The 22,643-nt window shown below is 37.1% G+C and overlaps 1 protein-coding gene across 4 annotated transcripts in view; it reads left to right on the forward strand.

The window, feature by feature from the left end:
- SUGCT (succinyl-CoA:glutarate-CoA transferase) overlaps window positions 1-22,643 on the forward strand; it is a 317,421-nt gene that overhangs the window by 149,098 nt on the left and 145,680 nt on the right. Inside the window, exon 13 of one of the 4 annotated variants that reach the window (XM_088057150.1) lies at window positions 15,227-15,310. The exons of the other annotated variants lie outside the window; for them this stretch is intronic. Coding sequence (XP_087913276.1) covers window positions 15,227-15,289 — 63 coding nt within the window. The 3' untranslated portion in view covers window positions 15,290-15,310. Of the gene's footprint in view, window positions 1-15,226; window positions 15,311-22,643 lie in introns of those variants that run through there. 4 annotated transcript variants of the gene reach the window in all.

Raw genomic sequence — 22,643 nt, forward strand, 5'->3', positions numbered from 1 at the left:
GTGTGCCTTTGTGAGAAATACTAATTCCTTGTTGCACTAAATAGGTTAATCATAGCACCAGAAGTGCATGTTGACATGGTAACAGGCAATGGGTGCAAGTTGCAGCAAAGAAAATTCTGATTAGATATAAGGAAGAAAAGTTTTGCAGTGGTTTTAGTTAAGTTTTAGATCAGATATGCTGTGAAATCATCATCCTTAGAGACAGTCAATACGTGCCTGAACAGCCTCTGCTTTACAGGGAAATTGGACCAGAAGACTACCAGAGGTCTGCGATGATCTACTAATGATGCATTTAAAAGATGATTGCATTCATTGCTTCAAAGACACAAGTATTGGCCTCTGAGTAGGCATGAAAGCTAAATTGTATGACTATGCAAACTTTTCTTAATAGAGGATTGTTAGAGTGCAAGCAACAGTTAAAGTGGAGAAGTTAATATGTCAATATTTCAGTAATTTAGAGGCATATTCAAGCTGAAATTTCAGCAGGTCTGCTTTTATTTTTTTCTTTTTACTGGTACCATTTCTGCCTTTTTCTGCACTGAATGAATTTTTTACACTAAGAAATTGGATCAGTTTTCCAGCACCTGCAGAACAAGGAGAAAGAGATTTCCCTGCCCAAGAGATATATTTCTGAATAAGCTGGTTTTTTTTTTTTCAAGTCTGAAGAAAAAAAATGAAAAAGAAAAAAAGGAAGAAAGAAGTGATTTTTTAGGGTCCACTCTATTAGGAAATAAAGTTAAAGGGGAAAAAAAAAATAGGTGCATAAACCAGACGGGTTTATTCAAAGCATCCAGAGCTGATAAGGGAAAAAAATGGAGATACAACACACAGGCTGCAAATGCAGTTCTCATGATTTAAATCTGGAAGGCTGTACAGTACATCTGTTTAACATCTTGCAATTTCAAGAACTGTGCCTTGAAAACCTTCTGTCACAGTGACACATGAAATAAAAGGTTATGTTATGACTTTCAGATGCAAACCTGTAAAAGCTTAATCTAACAGCATATCGTCTTTTATTAACCCATTGCTGCTGCTCACCTATAGTTCTCTTTTGCCAGTGACGTTGGGAGAGATTCTACTGTATAATAAATGTCAACTCTGTAACAATAATTTTGTAATTGCATTAAATTACTTATTTGTTGTATGTAAATGAAAAATTTACATCTCTGTATATTTCCTCATCTGTTTTCTCTATTGCTCTTATTTTTCAGCTATAATTTTTTTTTTTGATTAAAGAAATGGAACAGATTATTCTATTTCTGTCATAACCTTTGAGAACAATTAGAGTGGCTCAGAATAATTTCAACAGTTTGAAGATTTGTGATGCCATAAGGGATAAAATACTAGAGTGGCTTAAAGATAGGATTCTTTTTTCAGAGCTTTGATTTTAAGGCTATGAAGTTAAAATAAGAGTAGAATGGTTGCTTGCTCGTTAATTTTTGGTACTTCTGCATCTCAGAATTTGAAAAATTATCAACCTTTTCTCACAGGAAGAAGGTATTGCATAAAAGTGGTGCTGTCAAAATCTTGACAAAGCTGTGCTAGGTGGTGTTTATCAGGCTAGGCTGAAGTTTGCTTAGCTATAGAAAGTGTGATTAGCACATGAGGGGTTCTTCAGTGTTCTACACAGCAATTACCCAGGAGCTGGAGGAGTGTTATGATACATTTACTGGAAAAATTCTTTTATCCTATTAAAATGGAATCTGGAGCAAATTGCTTTGGCTTGCCCACTCCTGGCAATATTGCACGTTAAGTCAAAGAGAAATGAGGGGCTTTATCCCCCAGAAATGCTTCATACCTTTCCAGATCAGATTGTATAGATTTTCATCTAAACATAATGATTGAAGTCTGGTGGTTCCAAGAGTAGAGTCTGGAGGTTGATCATAATGTTTGTCAGTTCTGTGTTTTTGCAGAGTGACCTTGGTTAAATTATTCAGCTAGGTAGTGCTGTGTTTTCCATACTTACAAAATATGGAGAGTAATATTTACCTTGCTGAAACATGCTTTACTCGCTGTCTGCCAAACACTTTAGAGGTCTTTGGCTGAAATCTCAATGAGTGCTGCTATTTAATATGTTGAAGTGTGATTTGTTGGTTTTCTTTACAAGGCACAGATGGTCCCCAAGAAACAATGGTGATTTCTTTACCTCAAGGAGCTGATGCCATGCACGCAGCAGAAACATCACAACAGCGAGCTCTGCTGTATGACCTACACTGAGTGGGTGTGTGAAAGAGAGAGAGATAGCATTTCCTTCATAGACATACACACCCTCTGACCCAGACTAGGGAAGAATCTGCTTTGCAGAAGGTTTGCTTCAAGGGATTTTCCACATGTATTTTATTATGTTAAAGCTGATAGTGGTGACAAGTTGCACATTAAGTAACTGTTTCTTCAAAAATGTCCTGTTTATATTCTCTTTAGGAAAAGTGATGTAATACTGAGTTTCTCAGATAAACAAAGTCATTTGGTTATAGAGTATGTTACTATTGCTTATGAACCTTGCTCTCATCTGCCCCATACCTATTCATTTTAGGCCTCTGGCTTTGTACGATGATTACTTGCATGTTTAAAGACAAATGTATTCATATTCACTAAGTTAGTAGCCAGTGGTTTTCACCAGGGAAATAAGTTTAGTATGCTGTTAGTAATTTGGTTTCAAAAATATCGGCAAGGACTTCAGCATAAGAGTCAGTGAAACATGTGGTCCTAATCATGCCCTTAAGAAGGAGACATGGTCTATTTTCCATTAGCAATGGTGCTTACAGCAAATGAATAAATATAGAATGAAATTTACACATGTATTATAACTTTAGTGTGTGTGCATGCATTCAAACATGCATGTGCATGTGTATGCTTAGCTGTCCTCCCAGTGAGTGTAAAATGATGACTGCTGTAACAGAGCCAGCCTTGGAGAACAAGTTGGTTGGTAGATAATTGGAAAATGCAGCTGTTTACAAATTAATTTCCCCCCGTTTCCCCAGCAAAGTTTTTGAAGCAAAGTTCAAAACGCACATTTGCATCATGTAACTGGCATGAAAGAGCTACAGTAAAATTCCTTCTAGGGGTGTTGGTCTTTTAATATAGCCCTTACTCAGGGTTCATAATGACAGAATTGCAGCCCTCACCCCTTGCAACATGCTGTTCCAGTACACAGAGACCTGCTTTAGCTAGACTGGTCATATAGGCACTGAGAAATGGATGTAGAGAGAACTGCCATACTTGGTAGGAGGTGTTTTATCTCATTGAATCATGAGGGCACCAAGAGTCTTTCTGTTGATATCTTACCCACTTCTGTCTTAGAAGAATTGCTATAAGAGGGTATATATTGACTGGCAGAAATTAAGTCCTTTTTCTCCTTTGCCTTCTTGCAACCTTCCCACTGCTGGGCCTGGAGCCTTCCAATGTCAGAGGAGCAAAGCAGAGCCCTCTTTTGCATTGCTCATTGTTAGATTTCTGTGGGACATTGGAGCTGGGGCCTGGATATTATTTCCACTTTCTCCGTTTTTAGTTAACTTTGTCATTCTTGACTCTCCATCATGTACAAGATAAAAACCAAGGGAGAAAGCAGTGCTTGGTTCTGCCATGAGCATATTTTGAGTAGACCAGGTGTGAAACAGAATGTGAACTACGACTTTTTAAATGAAGAATTCTGCCTCAGCTTTTTCCCCTGAATTTGTTTCTGAAGTACCCTATTCAAAGATGACTCTTTAATAACATTTCCCTCCTGATGCTGCCATAAGCAGCATCTTACCTACAGATGTACATATAGATTGGGATGAAAAAAGCCTATGAAAGGAGACAGCACGCCATCATTTTCTTCTAGGCTTGGTAATGTCTGTGTTTTTACATCAACAGTGTCTTGGTCATTGCTTTGTTTTTTAATTTGTATATATCACTACATATGATCTTGTTAATTACTAAGTGCGAACTGCCTTAATAGTATATTTTAAAGATAAGAATTCACACTGATGAAAGCTAAAATTTCATTCACAGAATTTTGGAAGTTTTTGAATAAAGGGAGTTTCTTTCCCAAGCACTGAAGCTGTTTCATATTTGACTAAAAGTAAACCCATTGAATGGGCTTGCTTATAGTTTAATTTATTATTATCATACTTTGTTTTTTGGGGGGGGGGTTTGGTGGTTGGAATAAAGAGACATATGACAAACCTGTGCTTTTTTTTTTTTTAATTAAGAAATGCAAGCTAACTAAACTTAAATTATGGTTTTAAAGATGACATACATTTTTCAGGCACCAGTGTGGATTTCTGTCATTTTCTCCTGTCTTGTGAGCTTTTCATTGGAGATTTAATGGCATGCTGAATCTGGCATCCTTGTAACGGGCAGCTCCAAGGCTGCAATGTAAAAAAAAATATTAGGGTCCACTGCTTATGCTGTGACTCCCCATTTAAATAAGTTTTTGGCACAGATTCCAAGTCATGTAATGGGCCTTGTTTTGCTGTGGTCTTTTCCCTTTCCTTCACATGTACTATATTTTGCCTAAAGGATAACTCAAGATTTTTTTCACTTTGAACTTGTTACTTGTGAATCTTCATTGCTGCAGTGTAGTGCATTTTAAATGTGAAAGGTGTTGCTCTGACAATAGATCCTTACATTGGTGGCATATATAATACAGTCCCACAGCAGTCAACTCAATGTTTACCCACTCGTTAATACCTGGGTTTCAGCTTTGAGGAAGCAATTTCAATGTATGCCAGTTCCATCTTGAATTAAACAAATTGTAGAGGCACCATACACCCTGGTCAGGTACTATTTTTGCCTGAGATAATTTAAAGATAAGATATGTTTAGCTGCACTGGGAGCTTCACTGTGGACATTCCCACTCTGTCACATTTTGGGTGTTGAAGTCACTGGTACCTTAGACATTGTCTAATTTCTGTTGCATTTATGTGAAGTCCTGCATCCTGTCACTTTTGGCACTGGTTGCAGATTATCAAGATAAATCTGCCTTGTTTCTTCTGACACTTGTATTGTCATCACTGATCCCCAGTCTTGTGTGTTATTCATGGTCTTGTTTTCAGATGAGGGAGGACATTAATTCATAAAAGTAAATGTGTTCATATAAGCTTCACTCAAGTCAACATTTTCCATTTAAGAAAACTGCTTGGGCGAGTCCATAACTTCAACAGGACATTCGGCATGTACTTAAAATACTTAAACATTTAACTGAAGAGGGATGGACTAATTCTTTCCTGAATCAGAGCCATAATTTCTGAAGTGTCAGTTACACAACCTATTGCAGAATATGCTTTGACAGATGGATCTAAGTAATGTGAAAGCCATAGAAAGGCATTTTTGTGGGGAAGTTGTTATTTCTTCTTATATTTCATTTTTTTCCCCCGTGTTCATCCTGGGAACAGCAATTACTACTGCTTACTTTTTATATATATATTATGTGTACATATATATGTGTGTTTATATATGTCTACATATCTCTGTATATATATGAACATAAATTTCTCTATTTGCCTTTTGTTGTTAGGACTTGATAGGTGCTATAGCAGAATTTTTTTCCTTTGCTGCTGAGTATAAGAATATACAATGTTAATTGTTAATGTGTTAATGAAGCTATGAGAATTTCTTTAAAAACTTAATTGCTATTGTGTCATCTTTCCAGGAAGAGTAAGACTTGATGTAGAAGCCTTACATGTTCTCCTACACAGCTGAATGTTGCTTCTAGTGTCTCATTTGAGTATCTGTCCAAGGTTATACTATCCCTCTCTGGACAAACTGGAGAAAAGTATCAATAAAAAGTTAAGGTATACAGGAGGAAACATGAACTGTTATAAGTCCTAGGTGCTTGGTGAAAAATACCGCTTCATATACATTTGTCCCTGAAGTTTAGAAGAATCAGGTGGTAGGTAGTCTGTGGAAGAGCAAAAAGTGTTCATCTAAATGAGTTAAGGTAGTTCAAAGGCATCTGAAAGAGGCTGAGTACTTCACTTTCAGAGATGAACTTCAGAGGGAAAGGTGACAGTTTTATTAGATGATCTAATAAAATTAGTTTGAGGAAAATACACTGGCAGTCCCTGCTAAAGTCAGTAAGAGCTGACAACATCCCGTTTTTCAAAATTAGACCACAGTGTTGCAGATTAAAAGACAGACACATTCAGACAAAAGATGCTTTGGGGAAAATGCTCCCTGTGGACAATTTGTTGCCCTTAAGATCCTTGCTACTGAAATAAAAAATTTAAAAAGAGAGAAATGCTTATAGTAAAGTATAATACTCTTGTAATAGGACATATTTTATCTACTGCTCCAAAAGTTGCAGTTCCCTCCACCATTTTTCTGCTCTTGACATACAGATAGTAAGAAATATTTCAATTTACTTTGCCTAGTTGGTATTCAGATAACAGTTATTAAAGAGCAATTCTAAAAGACAAGGGAATTGCTGATGCTGGTCAGTGCCATTGGATAACTCTTACTGCATGGGAAGTGCAGTTGTCCCAGCTGGTGGTGAGAGCAGAATGGATGTTTGTACTTAGCACCTCACTTTCCCCTCTGAGGAGTTTGACACTGTTTTCTTGTATCTAGAAAGGTATGTACAAAAGTCACAAAAAGAAGGAAAAATTACTTTGTACTGCAACTGTGTCACTCTTAAATTTAAGAGCACCTTCTTCTTGGTCATGGTTGTGAACTCAGAAAACAAAGTTTTAAAGCTTCCAAGATGAAGTTATATCGAGAAGTCATACAGTTATTGCTAAGTAACCAAAAATATGGGCAGTTACTGTAGACAATTTCAAGGACAAAGTTGAAAGTACATAGTTTACTAATTTTTCTAGTGATCAAATATTTTAGTTTCCCACTTGGCTGTTTTTATATCTATGTTTTATATAAGTATATACATTAATATTAAATAATCAACTCTATAATTTATCCATTCCTTAGCATTTCTTATAAGTGGATCTCAAAGTTTTTTTGATGAAGAGATTCAATATCCTGAATCTACTAAAGAGTGTCAGTATCCCTATGTGCAGGAAATAAAAGCAGTGGGGCACTGAACGGGCTTTACATCATTTGTATGTGGTACAAATAGGATAAAAAATGGTATCTCTTATGTCATAGTAAAATAATGCATAATTTTTTCTGCAGTTTAAAGATACTGGGAAGGTACAGGATATTTCAAAATTTTTTTTTGCTGGTGTGGGTTTTTTGGTTTTGTTTTGTTTTGGTGTGTTTGGATTTTTTTCTGCAATGTGACCAGTATTTAAACCAACAAGGATAAACTGCTGTGAACTAGAATTGTGCCAAGTATCACTGATTGATTGTTAATGTAGTAAAACATGGTGATTTCAGTTTGGGGTTTCCCATTTATTTTTAAGTTTTCTTGCATCTGAAGCTTGAAGCAAAACAAGAGAGTATAAAAAAATTGGCAGAAAGAGGGATTGGGGAATAAAAATACCCAAGCCTCACTCAACTTTATAGTATACCTTTCTGTTGGATAAAGAAAATGCAAGCACTATGCAAGTGAATCAAAACTATTCAGCAGAGAATTGTGTTCTTGGTTCATGTCATTAAGAAAATGGAGAGAGAGAGTGTGTTGTGACAACTCTGTCAAGCAGTGATTGACTTTGAACTGGTTTTTTACATTTTGTTTTATTCTTTTACTATATTTGAATTCAGACTTTCAAATCTGCTTTCCTATTAAAAGCACTTTCTCAAAGAGTGGAGTTGACTGACTAAATCTGGACTGAAATGAGAAACCTCTGCTTGGCTTTTCACTAATACATCACACAGTGCGGAGATGATGCTCCTGTCCAGCTGGAAGTATTCAGTTCATTGTTCATCCATCGTGATCAGGATGTGTCATGGGGGTTGCCCTGTTTGTTCTATTTTTGCTTTGCTCCTTTTGCCTGCATGGTTTAATAATTTTAAATGCATAAATGATAACCAGGACTTCATCCTAATACATATGTCTGTGCAATGTTTTTATCAGTAACACTCTTTCAGGGGAAAGAGAGGAGAACATACCTCAATTTGAATCATAGTCCAGCTTCCACTGGGTTTGCATCCTGCTCCCTTTTCTTCTCCCGTCTATCTTACTATTTTCCTTTCTTGAGGGGTTTATTTTCCAGCTTAACCATGCAGACAGATCTTTACTGCATGCTGTGTAGGGGACTGTGGTATCTGAGGGATTAAGGATAAATCTGTCGAGGAATATTATGGGTTCCAATTCAGTTTTGAGTGTGACACACTGTTTGACATTAGGAAATTCACTTAACAGTGCACCCCAAAAGGTAAAAAGGTGTGTTTGTTAACATAAAAAAGAACATACTGAAGTTAATTAATGATGAGATGCTAACTGAAGATGTGTCAGTTTACAAATTTTTGTGTTGTGATGGGAGGAAATGTAAAATAAATGCTGAGCATGATGGTAGGGTTGGCTCACATCAGGTAGCACTGGTAGAATAGTCTTCACTGTGTTTTTTCCATGTGTTAACTAACATTATGAACAACCAGAATGCAATAATGTTATTCTTTGTGATGAACAACTTCTGTGAAGTACAGTTTTCTTTTTGAAAAATAGATACAGTACTTCATCTCTATCTTGTGTTTTTAGAATTTATACTTACATATTTATTCATATAGGTATATAATACTATAGTATAACATTTCTGACAGAAAAGGAGATACTAATTTCTTGAAGTGAGCATTTCAAATTCTCTAGAAAGTGATTAATTGGTGAGGTGGTTTTTTTAATTATTATTTTAATACTTATTTTTGTCTCATTCTCCTTAGTTTTTTGGGTTTTTTTTTCATTTTTATGAACCAAACATTTTTAGGAAATGATTTCTTTTCATTTTATGCAAAAGATAGATCAGAGAGCATGAAATGGTCTTACATAATTTGATTCCAAAATTTATTTCCTCTGCAAAGTACTGATGGGAAAAGAGAAAATTTATAACCAAAGTAAATGAACAATTTCCTCTACAATGAATATCTATGATAAATCCTGGCTTTTGGAAGGTACTCTACGAGATTTTGGTATTAACAGTTTGAACAATGTCCTGCATGTGCTCACTAGCTGGATAAGAGAAAAGAAAGGAAGCAGTGCACAGTTGCATACTGAGTAAGAAAATAGAGGGAAAGAAAGCTGCATAAATTACAAATGTGTGGCTTCTGCCAATTTTTTTATGAGAGTATAAGTGTATTATTGATCACTAGCACAGATTTGAAACTTATTTGCCAAATATTGTATAGAATAATTATGTTAGCAAAAGTGCAAATTATTAAATGTTTTTAGTAATTTTTAGACATAGCACATAAAAATACTTCAGTGGTAATCTTTTTGACCTTTTACTTTACTAATTGCTTTAAACCTTTAGAATGAGATTTGATGTATTTTCCTTGTGTTTTTGGAAGAGGAGCTTAATATATTGCCCTGCTGTACTTAATTAGTAGCAAATCAGCTTTTGTTATGCTTTGTAATATTACACAGCAATCAACTGAAAGAGGAGGGAAATTGTGAGTAAACATGAATAAATAAGGAAGTGATTAGATTATATGAAAATTGTTTAGATTCTGGTGGAAGTTTCTGTAATCTGCTAATAGCAGTAAATACAGCTTAATTGCTAATGCCAAAAAAAGGAGGCTGAACATGGAAGGGAGGGAATCTTTCTACTTGTAACCACTTACAATTTTCTAAAAGCTATCCATATGGGTCCACTTGGTCTGGACTTATAGGCGAGTTGGTCTTTAGCCAGATACTCCATCTCCTTGAGCTTGCACCTCTCTAAAGAGCTCTAATGTTCCCCTGAAGAGTACTACTTTTTTTTTTTTTTAACTCTCTAATTTAGATTTGGCAGTTGAAGCATGATGGCGATTGAATGTTTTGGGAATGAGCAATAAATAAAGCTTTAAAACTTCCATTGTTTTGTCTCTCAGTTGCTGTGCTATGCAGTTGCATAAGCATCCGTAAGCTAATGTAGTGGAAATCAGCTTGAATCGCATCTGCTAAGGTCACATTTTGGTTAAGATTTCTTTCCTTTTTTTTCTCCCCCTCAAAATCTCCAACTGTCCTCATCTGTATCATAAATAGAGAAATATAAAGGAGGAGTGCTTTATTTTATGAGCCAGTGTTCAACAAGGAATTGGTTGAATGAAGAAGGTAGTTGGCTAATTTGAACAACATACTTGTAATGAAACATGATTTCCCCACCCTGTTCCCTCCTCCAAATAAATACCATGTAATCCTCCTCTCTTCCTGCACCATGGTAACCTGTTGCTGGGCCTCTGCCTGTTCAATGTTTGTTATACACGTCAGATGGCTCTTTCAAGCTGTGCAACCCCAATAAACCTCAGAGCTCTATGGATTTTTGCCAAACTCGTCTAACAAGGCAAAAAGCTACTATCTTGTGGAAAACAGGAGGTTATCTGCAAGGTGGTAGTGTGCTCCCCACCCTCCTGTGGTGCTTTGAAGGCAGCAAAGGAGAGCATGTGGGGCTTTTCTTGACTGTATGGAGTAAAGGTAGTTGGGTCACAGACTCACACCCAATAGCCTGGTCCTGATACTGGGATTGTAACAATGACAGGAATTTGCAGAGTACAGAGCCAGGGCTGAGAGAAATCACATGCAGATCACTGTACAGGATGTTGAATTTGAATGTCTACATGAAAAATTAGAAGTTTTGTGGTTTGTTTTGTCTTCCACTCTCTTGTGCAGTGTAGTTTTTTTAATGTGGATATCCAAAACCTGAAAAATGCTGAAATGACATTAAATCTGCAAAGCAGTACACACAAAACAGTGTTCAGCTAAAATAAGATCACAAAACTGGGCACATGCAAAATAACTGATATTCTGCCATGTAATCTCTAAACTGTTTATCAGTATATTCACCTGAAAAAAACCAGAAATATCTGTTAAAATGTAAAATTTAATTTTATCTGATCCAGACTCAAGATCAAAACTGGGAATAACCAGCTTCTGTTTTTATTATTTGCTGGAACACTGTAGAGAATGTATTCAACTCCCAAAAGGGGGTTAAGTATTGTTATTTTATTATTATTAAAAGGTTGGATTATGTTAGAAAATGTTTGGATTCTACAAAGTTTGGAAAATCATACTGGAAATTTCATAATGTACTTTCTTGTAAAGCATCTGACCTTTTCTTCTTCTGATTGTGCTTTAACAACTGTTCTTATAGTATTCTGGGAATGATCTTTCTTGTTTTAGTAGAAGCAGGAAATGCATCTAATTTTGAAGGGGTAATGATTACATTTTTTGAAATTTCAGAAACGGCTCAAATTAAGGTTTGACTGACATTTTTTTATTTTTTTTTTTCCCCTTTCAGGACTCTAGTTCATTGGAAACACAGTTTGGAGTTGGAGCAAATTATGGCTAGCAGGGGAATACAAACTGTCCTGCAATAGAGGGAGGATAGGTTAAATACATGCTACTGCATTCCCTCATGCATTGTGCAGACAAATGCAGCCTTCATCCTTCCCACCGTCTCTATCGCTCAACAGACAGTACCCAAGGGCAGTGTGTTCTTGATGCTTTGCTGTGTTTCTTCTTCAGCCAGCATCACATGTGCTTTCGTAGTTTGATTGTGGCATGTCTTCTGCTTTTAGCCACTGTGGACCACAGAGTGTTCTGAGCCTCTTGAGGTTAATTATATGTACAGTTACAAATCCTGCTAGAAACTAAAACTGCTTTGAGTTAAAAACTTTGGAATTTTTTTTTTCTGACAAAAAAGCCATTGGCAAAAGAAGTGACAGTAAGACTTCTTAAGTGTTTCATTCTAGCGTGCAGTGAGGATGCTTTTATTCTCAAAGGCAGCCATTTTGTGGTTTTCCTTTCAAAGGGACTAAGTGGAACAATATAAAGATGTTGTCTCTTTGAAGTAAGTGGAGGGAGCTACTGGTCAGTAACTGTTTTTGGGCATTTAGCCACTTGCTGACCTTATTCCTTAAGCCCTAAATCTTTGATAGCATACCATGCTCCATCTTTGTTCAGAAGAAATTTTAATTTATTTTGCTGCAATGGTACAGATTTGACCTCAGACCGTGTTGTCACCTATGGGCTTGACACTTGTTTCATTAGCACTACCAGTACCAAGTGGGTTGGGTGAAGGCTCCAGCTGTGTCAGTGAAGGACATCTGGTCACCTACTTGTCACAAAAGTGTGTTTAGTCTTAATTGCTGAAATAGTAGTGGTGAGGCGTAGGACAGGAAAACAACAGGATTGGTGTGAAACATCTGATACGCTGTCAGGTTGAACTGATATTTACTGTATTTCAAGACTAAAGGAAAATGGTATCCTCTGTAATTTTATTGTCTTTGTGCTTGATTATATATTTAAGGAAAGAATACCTCATTCTCGTAATAGTTTCCACTGCTTTTATATTCTTGTCTCTATGTGGAAGGACCTGTGATAAATCAAGAGACCGACTAATTTTCACTTTGCAGTTTTAAAATTGCCTAGGAAAGATGGATTGATGGATATAGGTGATCACTGTGGAACAGATGAGAAAGAGAAGCCACATTTAAAAGTGATCCAAGGACCCAGAAAAGCTCCAGCTTTACTGTCTAAACTCTGTGCAAGTAAATAATAAACTTTTGTTAAAGCCCCAAGGCTGCTAGGTGTCCCACCTCAAGTCAATGGTAAAGATTGAATTGATCTATTTATGCTTTTTTGTGCCGGAAACTATGTTTCTATATCTGTTGGTCTCTGAAGAGTGAAAAATTTATGCAATAAATTTAGGGATAAAATCTAATCAATATTTTATTCATCACTATTTGCCAAAGGATGGAGTGCTAACTGTGGCCTCAAGTAGCTTTATTTAATGGCACAACAATACCAAGTGCAGCTTGGCTGGCAGGTGTGATACACACCACAGATCATGCTATGTATGATAGTAAAAACTAGAAAATGTCTTTTAACAGATAAGGGGCTGGCCCTTCATGGTCATCTTAAGCAAGTGGATTTCAGAGGGTTTGCTTCTGGTTCATACTGTATGCTGTACATATTTTGTGCATATTGTAAAATATGCTTATATTGTGGTCCAGATTTTTTTTTTTTTTAAATTCCCTATATCACTCCTATCAATTCATCTCATTAAATGTTGATCATCATCCCTATATTATGTAAGCCCTTTTCAGCCTTGACTTCATTCTATTTTTGACAAATTACAATAGGTAATCAGAGTTTGCATGATAGTGCATGATAGTGGTTTAGGAGCTGAGAATGAAATAGCATTCAAAACAAAGAGATTGAAGGGGAGAGTCAGGAGAATGGGGGAGGAGGTGTTCCTTGCAAACTTTGTTGGCTATTTTGTGAGCGTATTGAAAAGGGCTTCCATGGATATGAGTGGGTCTTAAACCAACACGTACTTCTAGAGGGGAGGTAGATACCATGAAATTTTATCCTAAATTACTTGAGACTCAAGAGTAAGCATGAGGTAACCTGTAAAGCAAAAAGTTTCATTCTTATTTCTTTAAAGTGCTATGCTGTTGCCAGTTAACCAGATGTATGCTGTTGGAAATTACAGCTGTTCTATTACTTCTGCAGCTAAAATTTGTTTACTGTAATCATAGTTTCAGTTAAATTGATATTTTTTTTTGATAGTATTAATGCATAAAGGCAAATAATTTCCTTATTTTTTGAAATAATAAAAAAAAAAAATCTTAATTTTCCTTCCTGCCCCTTGTGTCCTGGAGGCAGGAGCTAAAAAACTTAAAAATCTTTTATTTAAGTAGCAGAGAGACAGAACTTTGTTTACCTGCTTTTTTTAAAAGTTAATTTTGCAGGCATTATGGCTATATCCGCAAACTGTTCAACTGTTTGCCTTTTCAGAATGTGATTATTGCTCATAAAAGCAGTTTTAATTGGATACTTATGTCATGAATGGCTTGTAGCATGCTTAAAACTACATGCCTCTATTTATATGACTGTAGTTTATTTTTTAGAGCTCCCTGTGTAACAATACTGGGAAATTACTAAAGGATTTTTGCTATTCAGCTGGGTGATTTTAAAAGATATTTCTGTTAGACTGGACTATTGGCATCGTTTCTTAGGAATAAAAAGTTAAGAAAATTATCCCTTCCCCCTTTCAAACAAAGCCTCATCTAAAAAGGTCACAAAAGGAAACATGCAATTCAAATAATCTCCTTGCTGTATCTGAGATTAACTTGGACACAGATGGTTCAATTTATAGTTTGATCTGGCATAATATATACATTTAACAAAATCCTGATTTGTATTGCTTCTATAAACACTAACGTCCGATAAAGGCATGCTGGCTTTTCTGCCATCAACTTGAATCAGAAACCTCTGAGCCAGTGCTTAGAAAGAAGGAGTCTGACATTCAGAGACCTAAGTTAACCCTTTTAGCCTTTGGCTGCAACTTTTCTTAGCCTTATCCCTGACTTTCAAAAGGCAAATTCATTTGTGGTTTTCTCAATTTAAGCTGTTGTAGATAATTATTAGGCTTTGTTCTTGCTGCATTTGAAGATGCAATTATTCAGTACTGTTCATTACAGCTCATTTCCAGGCCACACTGTAGACATTACATTTCTGAGATGCTATCTGAGAAATCACTAACATTGTTCATATACCAAAACTAAAATGTTTACCCCTCCCTGCTGCTTGCTGGGCATTAGCCCACCTGTCTGTAAAAGGAGATGGCTTTGGCATGATCAGGATCTTTATGGAAGCTCATGAACAAGCAATCGTTGTTCTTTGTGGAAAGTTTCCCTTTTACAAGCAAATAGCATTATCTAAAATAATTAATTGCTTCCTCGCAATCACAAAATTCACTCAGAGTTCATCTGAGTTTTATATTCCATAGGTGGCGTTTCCTCACTTCTTATCTTGTATTTCCTAGAAAATTTTTATCGCAAAAAATGATATTAGCTTTACTTTGAAAATAATGAGTGTATACTTTATTATTTTCAGCCAATTATCCTAAAGAAGTGGGGCACAATAAACAGAATACCTGACAGACATTCAGTGAATTCTCAGAATGTGGAGGATCATATCCAATGTCTTGAATTTATCTTCACATTTTAGCTGGCACTGGTAATAAGGAGGCAAATAGTGCTGTACAAAGTTTTTATATGTTTATATGCCTGTCTGTAAACCGACTTCTGTTATTTCCAAATCTGGAGGATTTAATTTTTCAAGCTTCTTAGTAGTCTTTGTAGGTCAGTTCACCTTGGTAGTTAATACATGGGTAGTAAGTGAAGAATTGTTCTTATATTCCCTTAGCTAGGATATGACCATGGCATTTATGAAAATTTAAACAACAGTCATAGCTCTGAAGGAAAATGAAGGAAACAACAAATGAGTAAGTAATGAAAGAATTATCATGGACTTAACTCAAAGATTAAAAGCTTGAATCTGGAAGTGACAGATTCATGGAGTGATATAATACCATGCTTGCTTAAATATACTTTGGGAGGGGGCAGGGTGGGGAGTAAAAGAAAGAAAAACATTTTCCCTGCTTGGCAAAATGTAGAAGTATTACTTTTAGTGGTACTCCATTACATTTCTATGAAGCTTGCTTGAAAGGCAAAACTAAAGGTAAAAAGTCCCACAAATTACTGCTATATTGATAAGGCATGAGTTCAGTGAGATTAACCCAGCTGGTTGGAACACGGTGCTTATCACACCAAGGTTGTGTTCTGTGGGTTCCATCCCTGTATTGGCCAGTCACTTAACAGCTGGAGACTTGTGGGTCCCTTCAACTCAGAATATTCTGTGATTCTGTGAGTTCACTGTCTGGCCTCCTTTAAAACTCCTTTTATACAAGAGCCTTCTGAATTTCCCAGCCTCACACAGGCAGTGGTAGTGTAGGGAGCAGCCCAGGTTTTGGGCTCAGTTCAAGGTTTTGAAGAAAGGTAGATGTTGGTAGTCTGCTATGTTGTTTGTAGGGCTTGGAATTAGTCCACCTGTTTACCTTCCTTGTCTGTTTGCTCTGCCAAAGTCCAGATCCAGCTGTGGACATGCATAACTGATGCGGTTGGTCCAGGACCTGCATGTGAAGAGCACAATTAACAGATGTGCAGACAGCCATCAGCATGCCTGGCAAGCTGATCATGAGGAGAAAGGACTTTGGAAGCTGAGGCAGGAGAAGGCGATCTAAGAAGTTCCTGGGGAGAATTTTTTTTATTAATAAATTTTGCTGATTTTTCTATGTAGCCTTTGAAAAATGAGGGTGGCCTTATATTTGAAGTCACCTTTTATTTGGGTTGGTATGGTAATTCTGGCTATATACATAAGAATGGCCAGAGTCTAGAAGGATAAACCACAATGAAGTGGAGAAGAAAGCATTCAAAATTTGTTTTGGCAGAAATTGGTTAATTAACTCTGTTTAGACTTACACAAGACCTTAGCTTGGCTAACTTGCTACCTTTGTTAAATATGTAGTTTCCCAGGAGTAAATCTGAATGAAATGTCTTAGTATTGTTTAACTCATTTTTTCATAATGAAAGCACAAAAATTGTGCAATTACAAATATTGGACTGAGGAAATATATGTTTGTATTTTCCCATGAAACCCTCTTTTCCACAAAGAAGAAAATCTACAGATAGAATTACAGGCTTTAGCTCCTATATTGAGGGAAATTGAACTGTTTTCTATGTTAGGCCCTATCACAAAACTGGAACACAGATTCTAACAGCAAAAGCTGAGAGTGATATATTAATGATAATGTTTTATGAACATTAATACAACAAGAACAAGACAAGGCCTGTTGGAGGTTAGGATTTTCCTTTTCTTTCCCCTTCTCTTTCTCTCAGGGAAAAAGATTTCTACCATTTGTTGCCTAAGAGATGGGAATGACTGATACTTAAAGAGACAAAGTATGTGGCTGGGGGAAGGGTGCAGTTGGCTGCCCTCCTAGCTGGGGAACTTTCTCTTGGGAAGGGCAGAGATGCTGTGAGATTTTGGCTGAGGAGTGACAGGCTGGGCTCAGCTCCTCCCTCTCTCTCGCTCTTAGGATCAGAGGGGAATGGTCGAGGTGCTGCTACCACAGGGAGAATTCACTGCTACCAGGGAGTCCAGCCCTTCTTCCTTACAGTGGGTGAGCCTTTGCTTGTAAGAGCAGCCATTGAACTGGGACCTTGTTTTTTTTCCAACACCTGGTCTCACTGGAAAGGACCCTCACCATCTCCTCAGGTGCTGCAGCGGAAAACCCAGGACCCCGACCCTCTCCCCTCCTATTCTGAGGGAGCATCTCCTGGCTGTTTGGGGGAGCCCAGCTTCTGCTGTCCAGCCCTGCTCCTTTCTGCCACTGCCTAAGGTTTTTGGCTACACTTTAACCTAACACCCACTGCCCGCCTGGATATCCCCTGGTTCCTGCTATGGCTGTGAAGTTTCTGCTACATTTTGTTTGCTATCCCGGGTCTGCTTGCCTCTGTCATTCCAGCCTGTGGCTCCGAGGTTCCTGCTACAGCCCATTTCACCATCCGGAGGGCCACCGGGAGCAGCTGCCCCCCGTGAGTTTGTGTCTTTGAAGCCCCGCTCTGTCTCTCCTGCCGGCAGCGCGGCCATTGCCCGTGTGGGGAGAGGCGGCCGGGCCCGCGCCACAGCGCCCCCTGCCGGCGCGGGGGAATCATCGCACCCGCCCTGCCTGGCCGGGAGCCACCAGCGCCCCCTGCCGGCTGTGCCCGGAACTGCACCGGAGGGGAAAGTGCCTGCGGCCCAGAGAAGGCATCACTGGGCTTGTGCTGCTGCTCCTTCTGCTGCCCTTGTGGCTGTTTGTCTGCCTTGTTATACAGATATATTCTAGTAAAGAGCTGTTATTCCTTTTCCAATATTGTATGAACATTTCCGGTAATATATATTCCGATACATGAGGCCTGAAAGCCCTATAATTTCAAAGGAGGGAAGCAGGTCATGTTTTTCATTCCAACGGAGGTTCCCCCCTTCCTTGGCAGATACCTGCCTTTCAAACCAAGACAAGGCCCTCTTCAGTGTCTCAAACAGAGTACTTGGTGTAAGTAGTCCGCATATTCTTCCAACTGTAGAAACTGTTGTTAGATTTACTTTAACTAATATCTATTCAGGTATGAGTTAGATGATTGAAACACATGTACTGAGGTTCATGGCAGTATTTTCTGACTGTAAGCAGTCTTTCATGGGGGAAGAATATGATTCTGAGCAGTCAAATGGGCTAAAAGTGTTTATGGAAAACTTTGAACATATAGGAGATTATAGGCTTAGAGATTTGCCAATTTTCTTCTCATTAATATATTGTATAGTTTAACTTTGACATACAGTAGACTTAAGTAGGTTCAAGGTCTATTCTTTTTTCCAAATATAGGAATAAATCAATGAAGGCATCAAAACATATTAAAGGACGTTAATGTTACAAGGGAAAATTAACAGCCGTCTTCTGTCTCAATGTACAGTTCTAGAGGTAGTTTACAAAAATCATCTAGTCAACTCAGTTCATTTTTTAATGATGTCTGTTAAAAATAGACATGTACTCTGTGAGTAAAACAAACCTAGAAAAATTTGTTTTGAAGTAGTCTATGGGCTTTTAGAGGCATAATGCAATTAAGAGGCTATCAGAAAGCAATTCATTAGTGGTTCAATTTAAAAGACATAACTAGGGTATAATTCCTCTGGCCTGTCTTGTTACCATATCTATGCTGAGAAACCAAAGAGCTGTCCCTTATGTCATGGATTTTTGCAGTATAAAGGAAAGTATTGGGTGGTAAAATTTTCAGTTTCCAGGCCTATGTCAGTCAAATGTTTTTCTGTTATTTTTCTAATGGACTTCTACACACCCCACTCCCTCCCCACACATACCCTCTCACACCCACTACTTATTGCACTATGAACTTCTAAAGCTTAAACTTTGAATATGATTTTTACAAGCAGATGATGAGGAAGAAAGCAGTGTTGCTGGTCAGCATTGTAAAGCTTTTGGCATTATCTTTTACAGTGAGTAGAAGTTCAAGTAGCTATGTAGTGTTCTAAGTATTGTACATAGGCACCAATTATCAATCCATTGCTATCTTGCTATAAAGCTGACCAAAGTCTTCATCTAGATTATGCATCATTGACTCAGTTTTTTTTTAAATGCTCTATGTATCATAAAGAACTTTCAGTAAAACTGAATGCAGTGATTTAAGCATAGAATTCCTTATACAAATGAACAAACTGTTCTGGCAATCTCACTCTTGGTTGCAAATGTAAAGGTAATGAATGGCCACTACAGTCTATTTCCCATCTGGTTTTAACAGTCTGTTTCTTTTTTATTTTCTAAAATGGGCCTCTGTTTAGCAAGTTTTTACTTTGGTAATTAATGAAGCACTATCATTTTCTAGTATACATCTGTGGAGCTTTTTGGATTGTTATTGTGCTGCCATGCTTAGGACAGCATCTTGAATCAAAGCCAAAGATAGCTTTGAATCATTCGATATCAAGGTACTAATGAGCTCTGCAGACATTTCAAATACAGTTTTTCCATTTTCAACCAGGTGTGGCTTAATCCACTCCATTTTTCCCATAAGCAATATGATGTCCAATATATAACTTTTTCCTCATACTCAAAAAAAAAAAACTTTCCAAAAGGCTAAAAATCATGCTTTTTTGCAATATGGAAGAGCTTTGCTGACTTCTCTTTTCCTAATGTTAGATTACTGTCCATTTCCACCCTGAAATCTGATGGCTTGAGAATATTTTTTCCTCAAAATCTCAAACCATGAACTGTACTAGCTTTTAATTCTGATTAATGCTTATGTTTGCTACACTTAAAAACTGTTTATGAATCAAAGTAACAAAGCTATTTCTGGAAGGTTAATATCAAGGATATTTTTTCTAAATTCTCTGCAACTGAGAACAAATTGCATTCAGACACCAAGAAAAGAAATTATGGATTTAATACTGTAGGGAAAGCATACAAATCATTGTAGATGAATTTATCAGGAATTAATTCCTCTTGATTGATGTGCTAAGTGGAATCATGTAGCACATTAAAAAGGTTTTGAATAAGTCTTGATAGTAGTTGCTTCTGCTTCTGAAGAGGATGTGTTATGCTGTTGATTTGTTTGCAGCCAGATATATTTAAACTGTGAACTTTGTCTGCTAACATCTCTGTGCACATGTCACAAGAGTTCTGGTCTTTGCCCCAGCAGCAGGAAAAAGGGTGTGAGCTTTTGCCTCAATATTTTTGACTCATTCCAAGAAACATGATTTTGTCAACCTCAATTGCCAGAAAGTGTTGGCTCTGCCATTTAAAGCAGTTAGCAAGAGTTTTTTCAAAATTGGTATGTAGTCAGTATCTTATATTAGTTCAGTATGCCCTTTGCACCCTGTTCATTTTCTTCAGAAAACATTCAAGCTACAGGTTTGCTTCCCTAAGATGTCACCCAAACTCATTCTATGGTTTTATTTCCCATGTGGCAATTCTATGACATTCATCATGGTAATCAGTCCAAGGGTGATGAAATTTGGGATTCGATTTTTCTCTTGGGGAAGTCCATAGATTTTGCTTCTTATCAAAATTGTGAGCGTCCACGTGTCCTCTTGGTATAAACAGATAATCCCACAAAGCACCTGCATCTGCTAAAAATACCTCACTGAAGCAATCAAGACAACAAATCCTTTGATAATGCAGTAAAGAGGACGGCTGTCCTGTGGATATTTCCTTGCAGATGTTTCCTTTAGTACAATCATTTGAAGGATTAAATGCAACAAAGTTTCTTTCATTCCTTTTCTACCAGCCAAGGTGTCTATCCAAAATGACAAATGCTTCATTAAAAGGACTTCATGTACAGGTGTCTTAAGGGTACTTGAGAATCTTCTTAAGGACCACCATATACCAAGAAATATTTTTTTTAATCAACTGAATGAAAGGAATTCCCACCCAAAGAAAAATAAACCCATATCATGATTATTTTGTGTTACTGCCATCATTCATGGGGTTTTTCCCATAGATAAAAGGTACACATATTAGAATTCAAGGTGACATGTTTTTTCTATCTTTCTGGTTTGTATTATCACTGATAAGAGAATAACATGTTGTTTCTTTGGGTTTGGTTTTGTTTGGTTAACAGAAGCACAAGAAACTAACCACAAAATCTAAAAAGGGAAGTTTAAATGTATTTTTTATAGGAGCGGATCTGCAATAAAAACAATAAAACCCAGTGTTTAAGCTTTATAGAAATAATTTAATGACCAGCTGCAGCAATAAACACCTTTCCGTTTTGATTGGGTCTTAACTCCTCCATTCAGTGATTAATTGCTCCATGAAAGACAAACACATTACATTATACCTTAAGTGTAACATCCTGTTTTAAAGATTCCACTAGTGAAGTTTAAATGTTTTTGATGCTGTTCAGACTTTAAAAGGATATTTTGAGGACCCTCCATTTATTATTACTCGTTGCATATAATCATGACCAAAGCAATAACTGGCCAGTATTTTGTTTCTCATATACAACTTTGGCCTTCCTTGCGTTTGTATTCCTCTTGGAGAGAGAGTAATATTGTGGTGCCACAACCTTTTTTTTTAAGCACCATGGAAACTAGAGGATGGAGATTTCAATTTATTTAAATGGTGGGGGAAATGCGAACTTCTTAATAGAGTTATGTCACTGGTTCCTATGCAGTATGGAGCATGCATTATTATTAAAGTCATACTCATTACAGATAACAAAACAACACTAACACAGTGATTTTAAAATATTTTAGATATAAGCTAGATTTTAGCTGATGATCTAAGAGGGAAATGATAGTGAAATCTCTAATTTATCTACTCCCTTTCTTACACAATTAGGCTTCCTTTCCTGAGGAAGTGTGAAAAAGGGACTGTGTGACACTAGCAGCAAGAAATCTGGAGTGCATTAGCTACAGCAAAGGTTGTATTCTGTATCAGAAACAAGAACTTCATTTGGATTTTTTTGAATGGCATTTTATTTCACTTTGTGTTTCCACATCAATTTGAGAGCATTATCTTGAATTGCTTTACAGAGTCATAGAAGGGTTGATGTTGAAAAGGAATTCTTGAGGTCCTCTGGTCCAATCCCTGTGCTAAAGTAGGGTCACCTACAGTCAGTTTCCCTTCATAATATCTTGGTGGATTTGAATATATCCATCAGAGGTGGCAGATTCCACATCCTGTTTCAATGCTTAGTCACTGTCACAGTAAAAAAGTGTTTTTTGATGTTCAGACAGCACCTTCTCTTTTTACCTATTGCCTCTTTTATGTCACTGGGCACCACTGAAAAGACCTCATCGTTCTCTTCTTTATACCCTTCCTTCAGGGATTTATATCCATTGGTAACGTTCACCCTGATATGACTTCTCTCTAGACTAAACAATTGCAGCACTCTCAACCTTCTCTCATATGAGGGGTACTCCAGTCCCCTTTGATAATCATCAAAGTGGTCCTTTGGTGGACCTGGTCTCAGAAAGCTCCATAACAAATTTTATTTATTTGACTTTATTCTATTTTACACTAAAACTTGTTCTGGGATGTGACTTTAATGACAAATCAACACAATCTAGCAATTATTCCTGTAATTGTTTCTCTGATGAGCCCATCCAGAGAATCAATAGATTATTGAGTGGGAACAGGGTAGAGGCAAGTCTGGGGATCATTTCTTCCTTTTAATTTCCTAGTATGTTATCATAAAATGGCCTGTGTTGGAAGGAACCTTAAAGATCATCT

Source organism: Pseudopodoces humilis, chromosome 1 (assembly GCF_049639895.1).
Source record: "Pseudopodoces humilis isolate 2021_Gansu_Grassland_sample_001 chromosome 1, ASM4963989v1, whole genome shotgun sequence".
Classification (NCBI taxonomy): Eukaryota; Metazoa; Chordata; class Aves; order Passeriformes; family Paridae; genus Pseudopodoces; species Pseudopodoces humilis.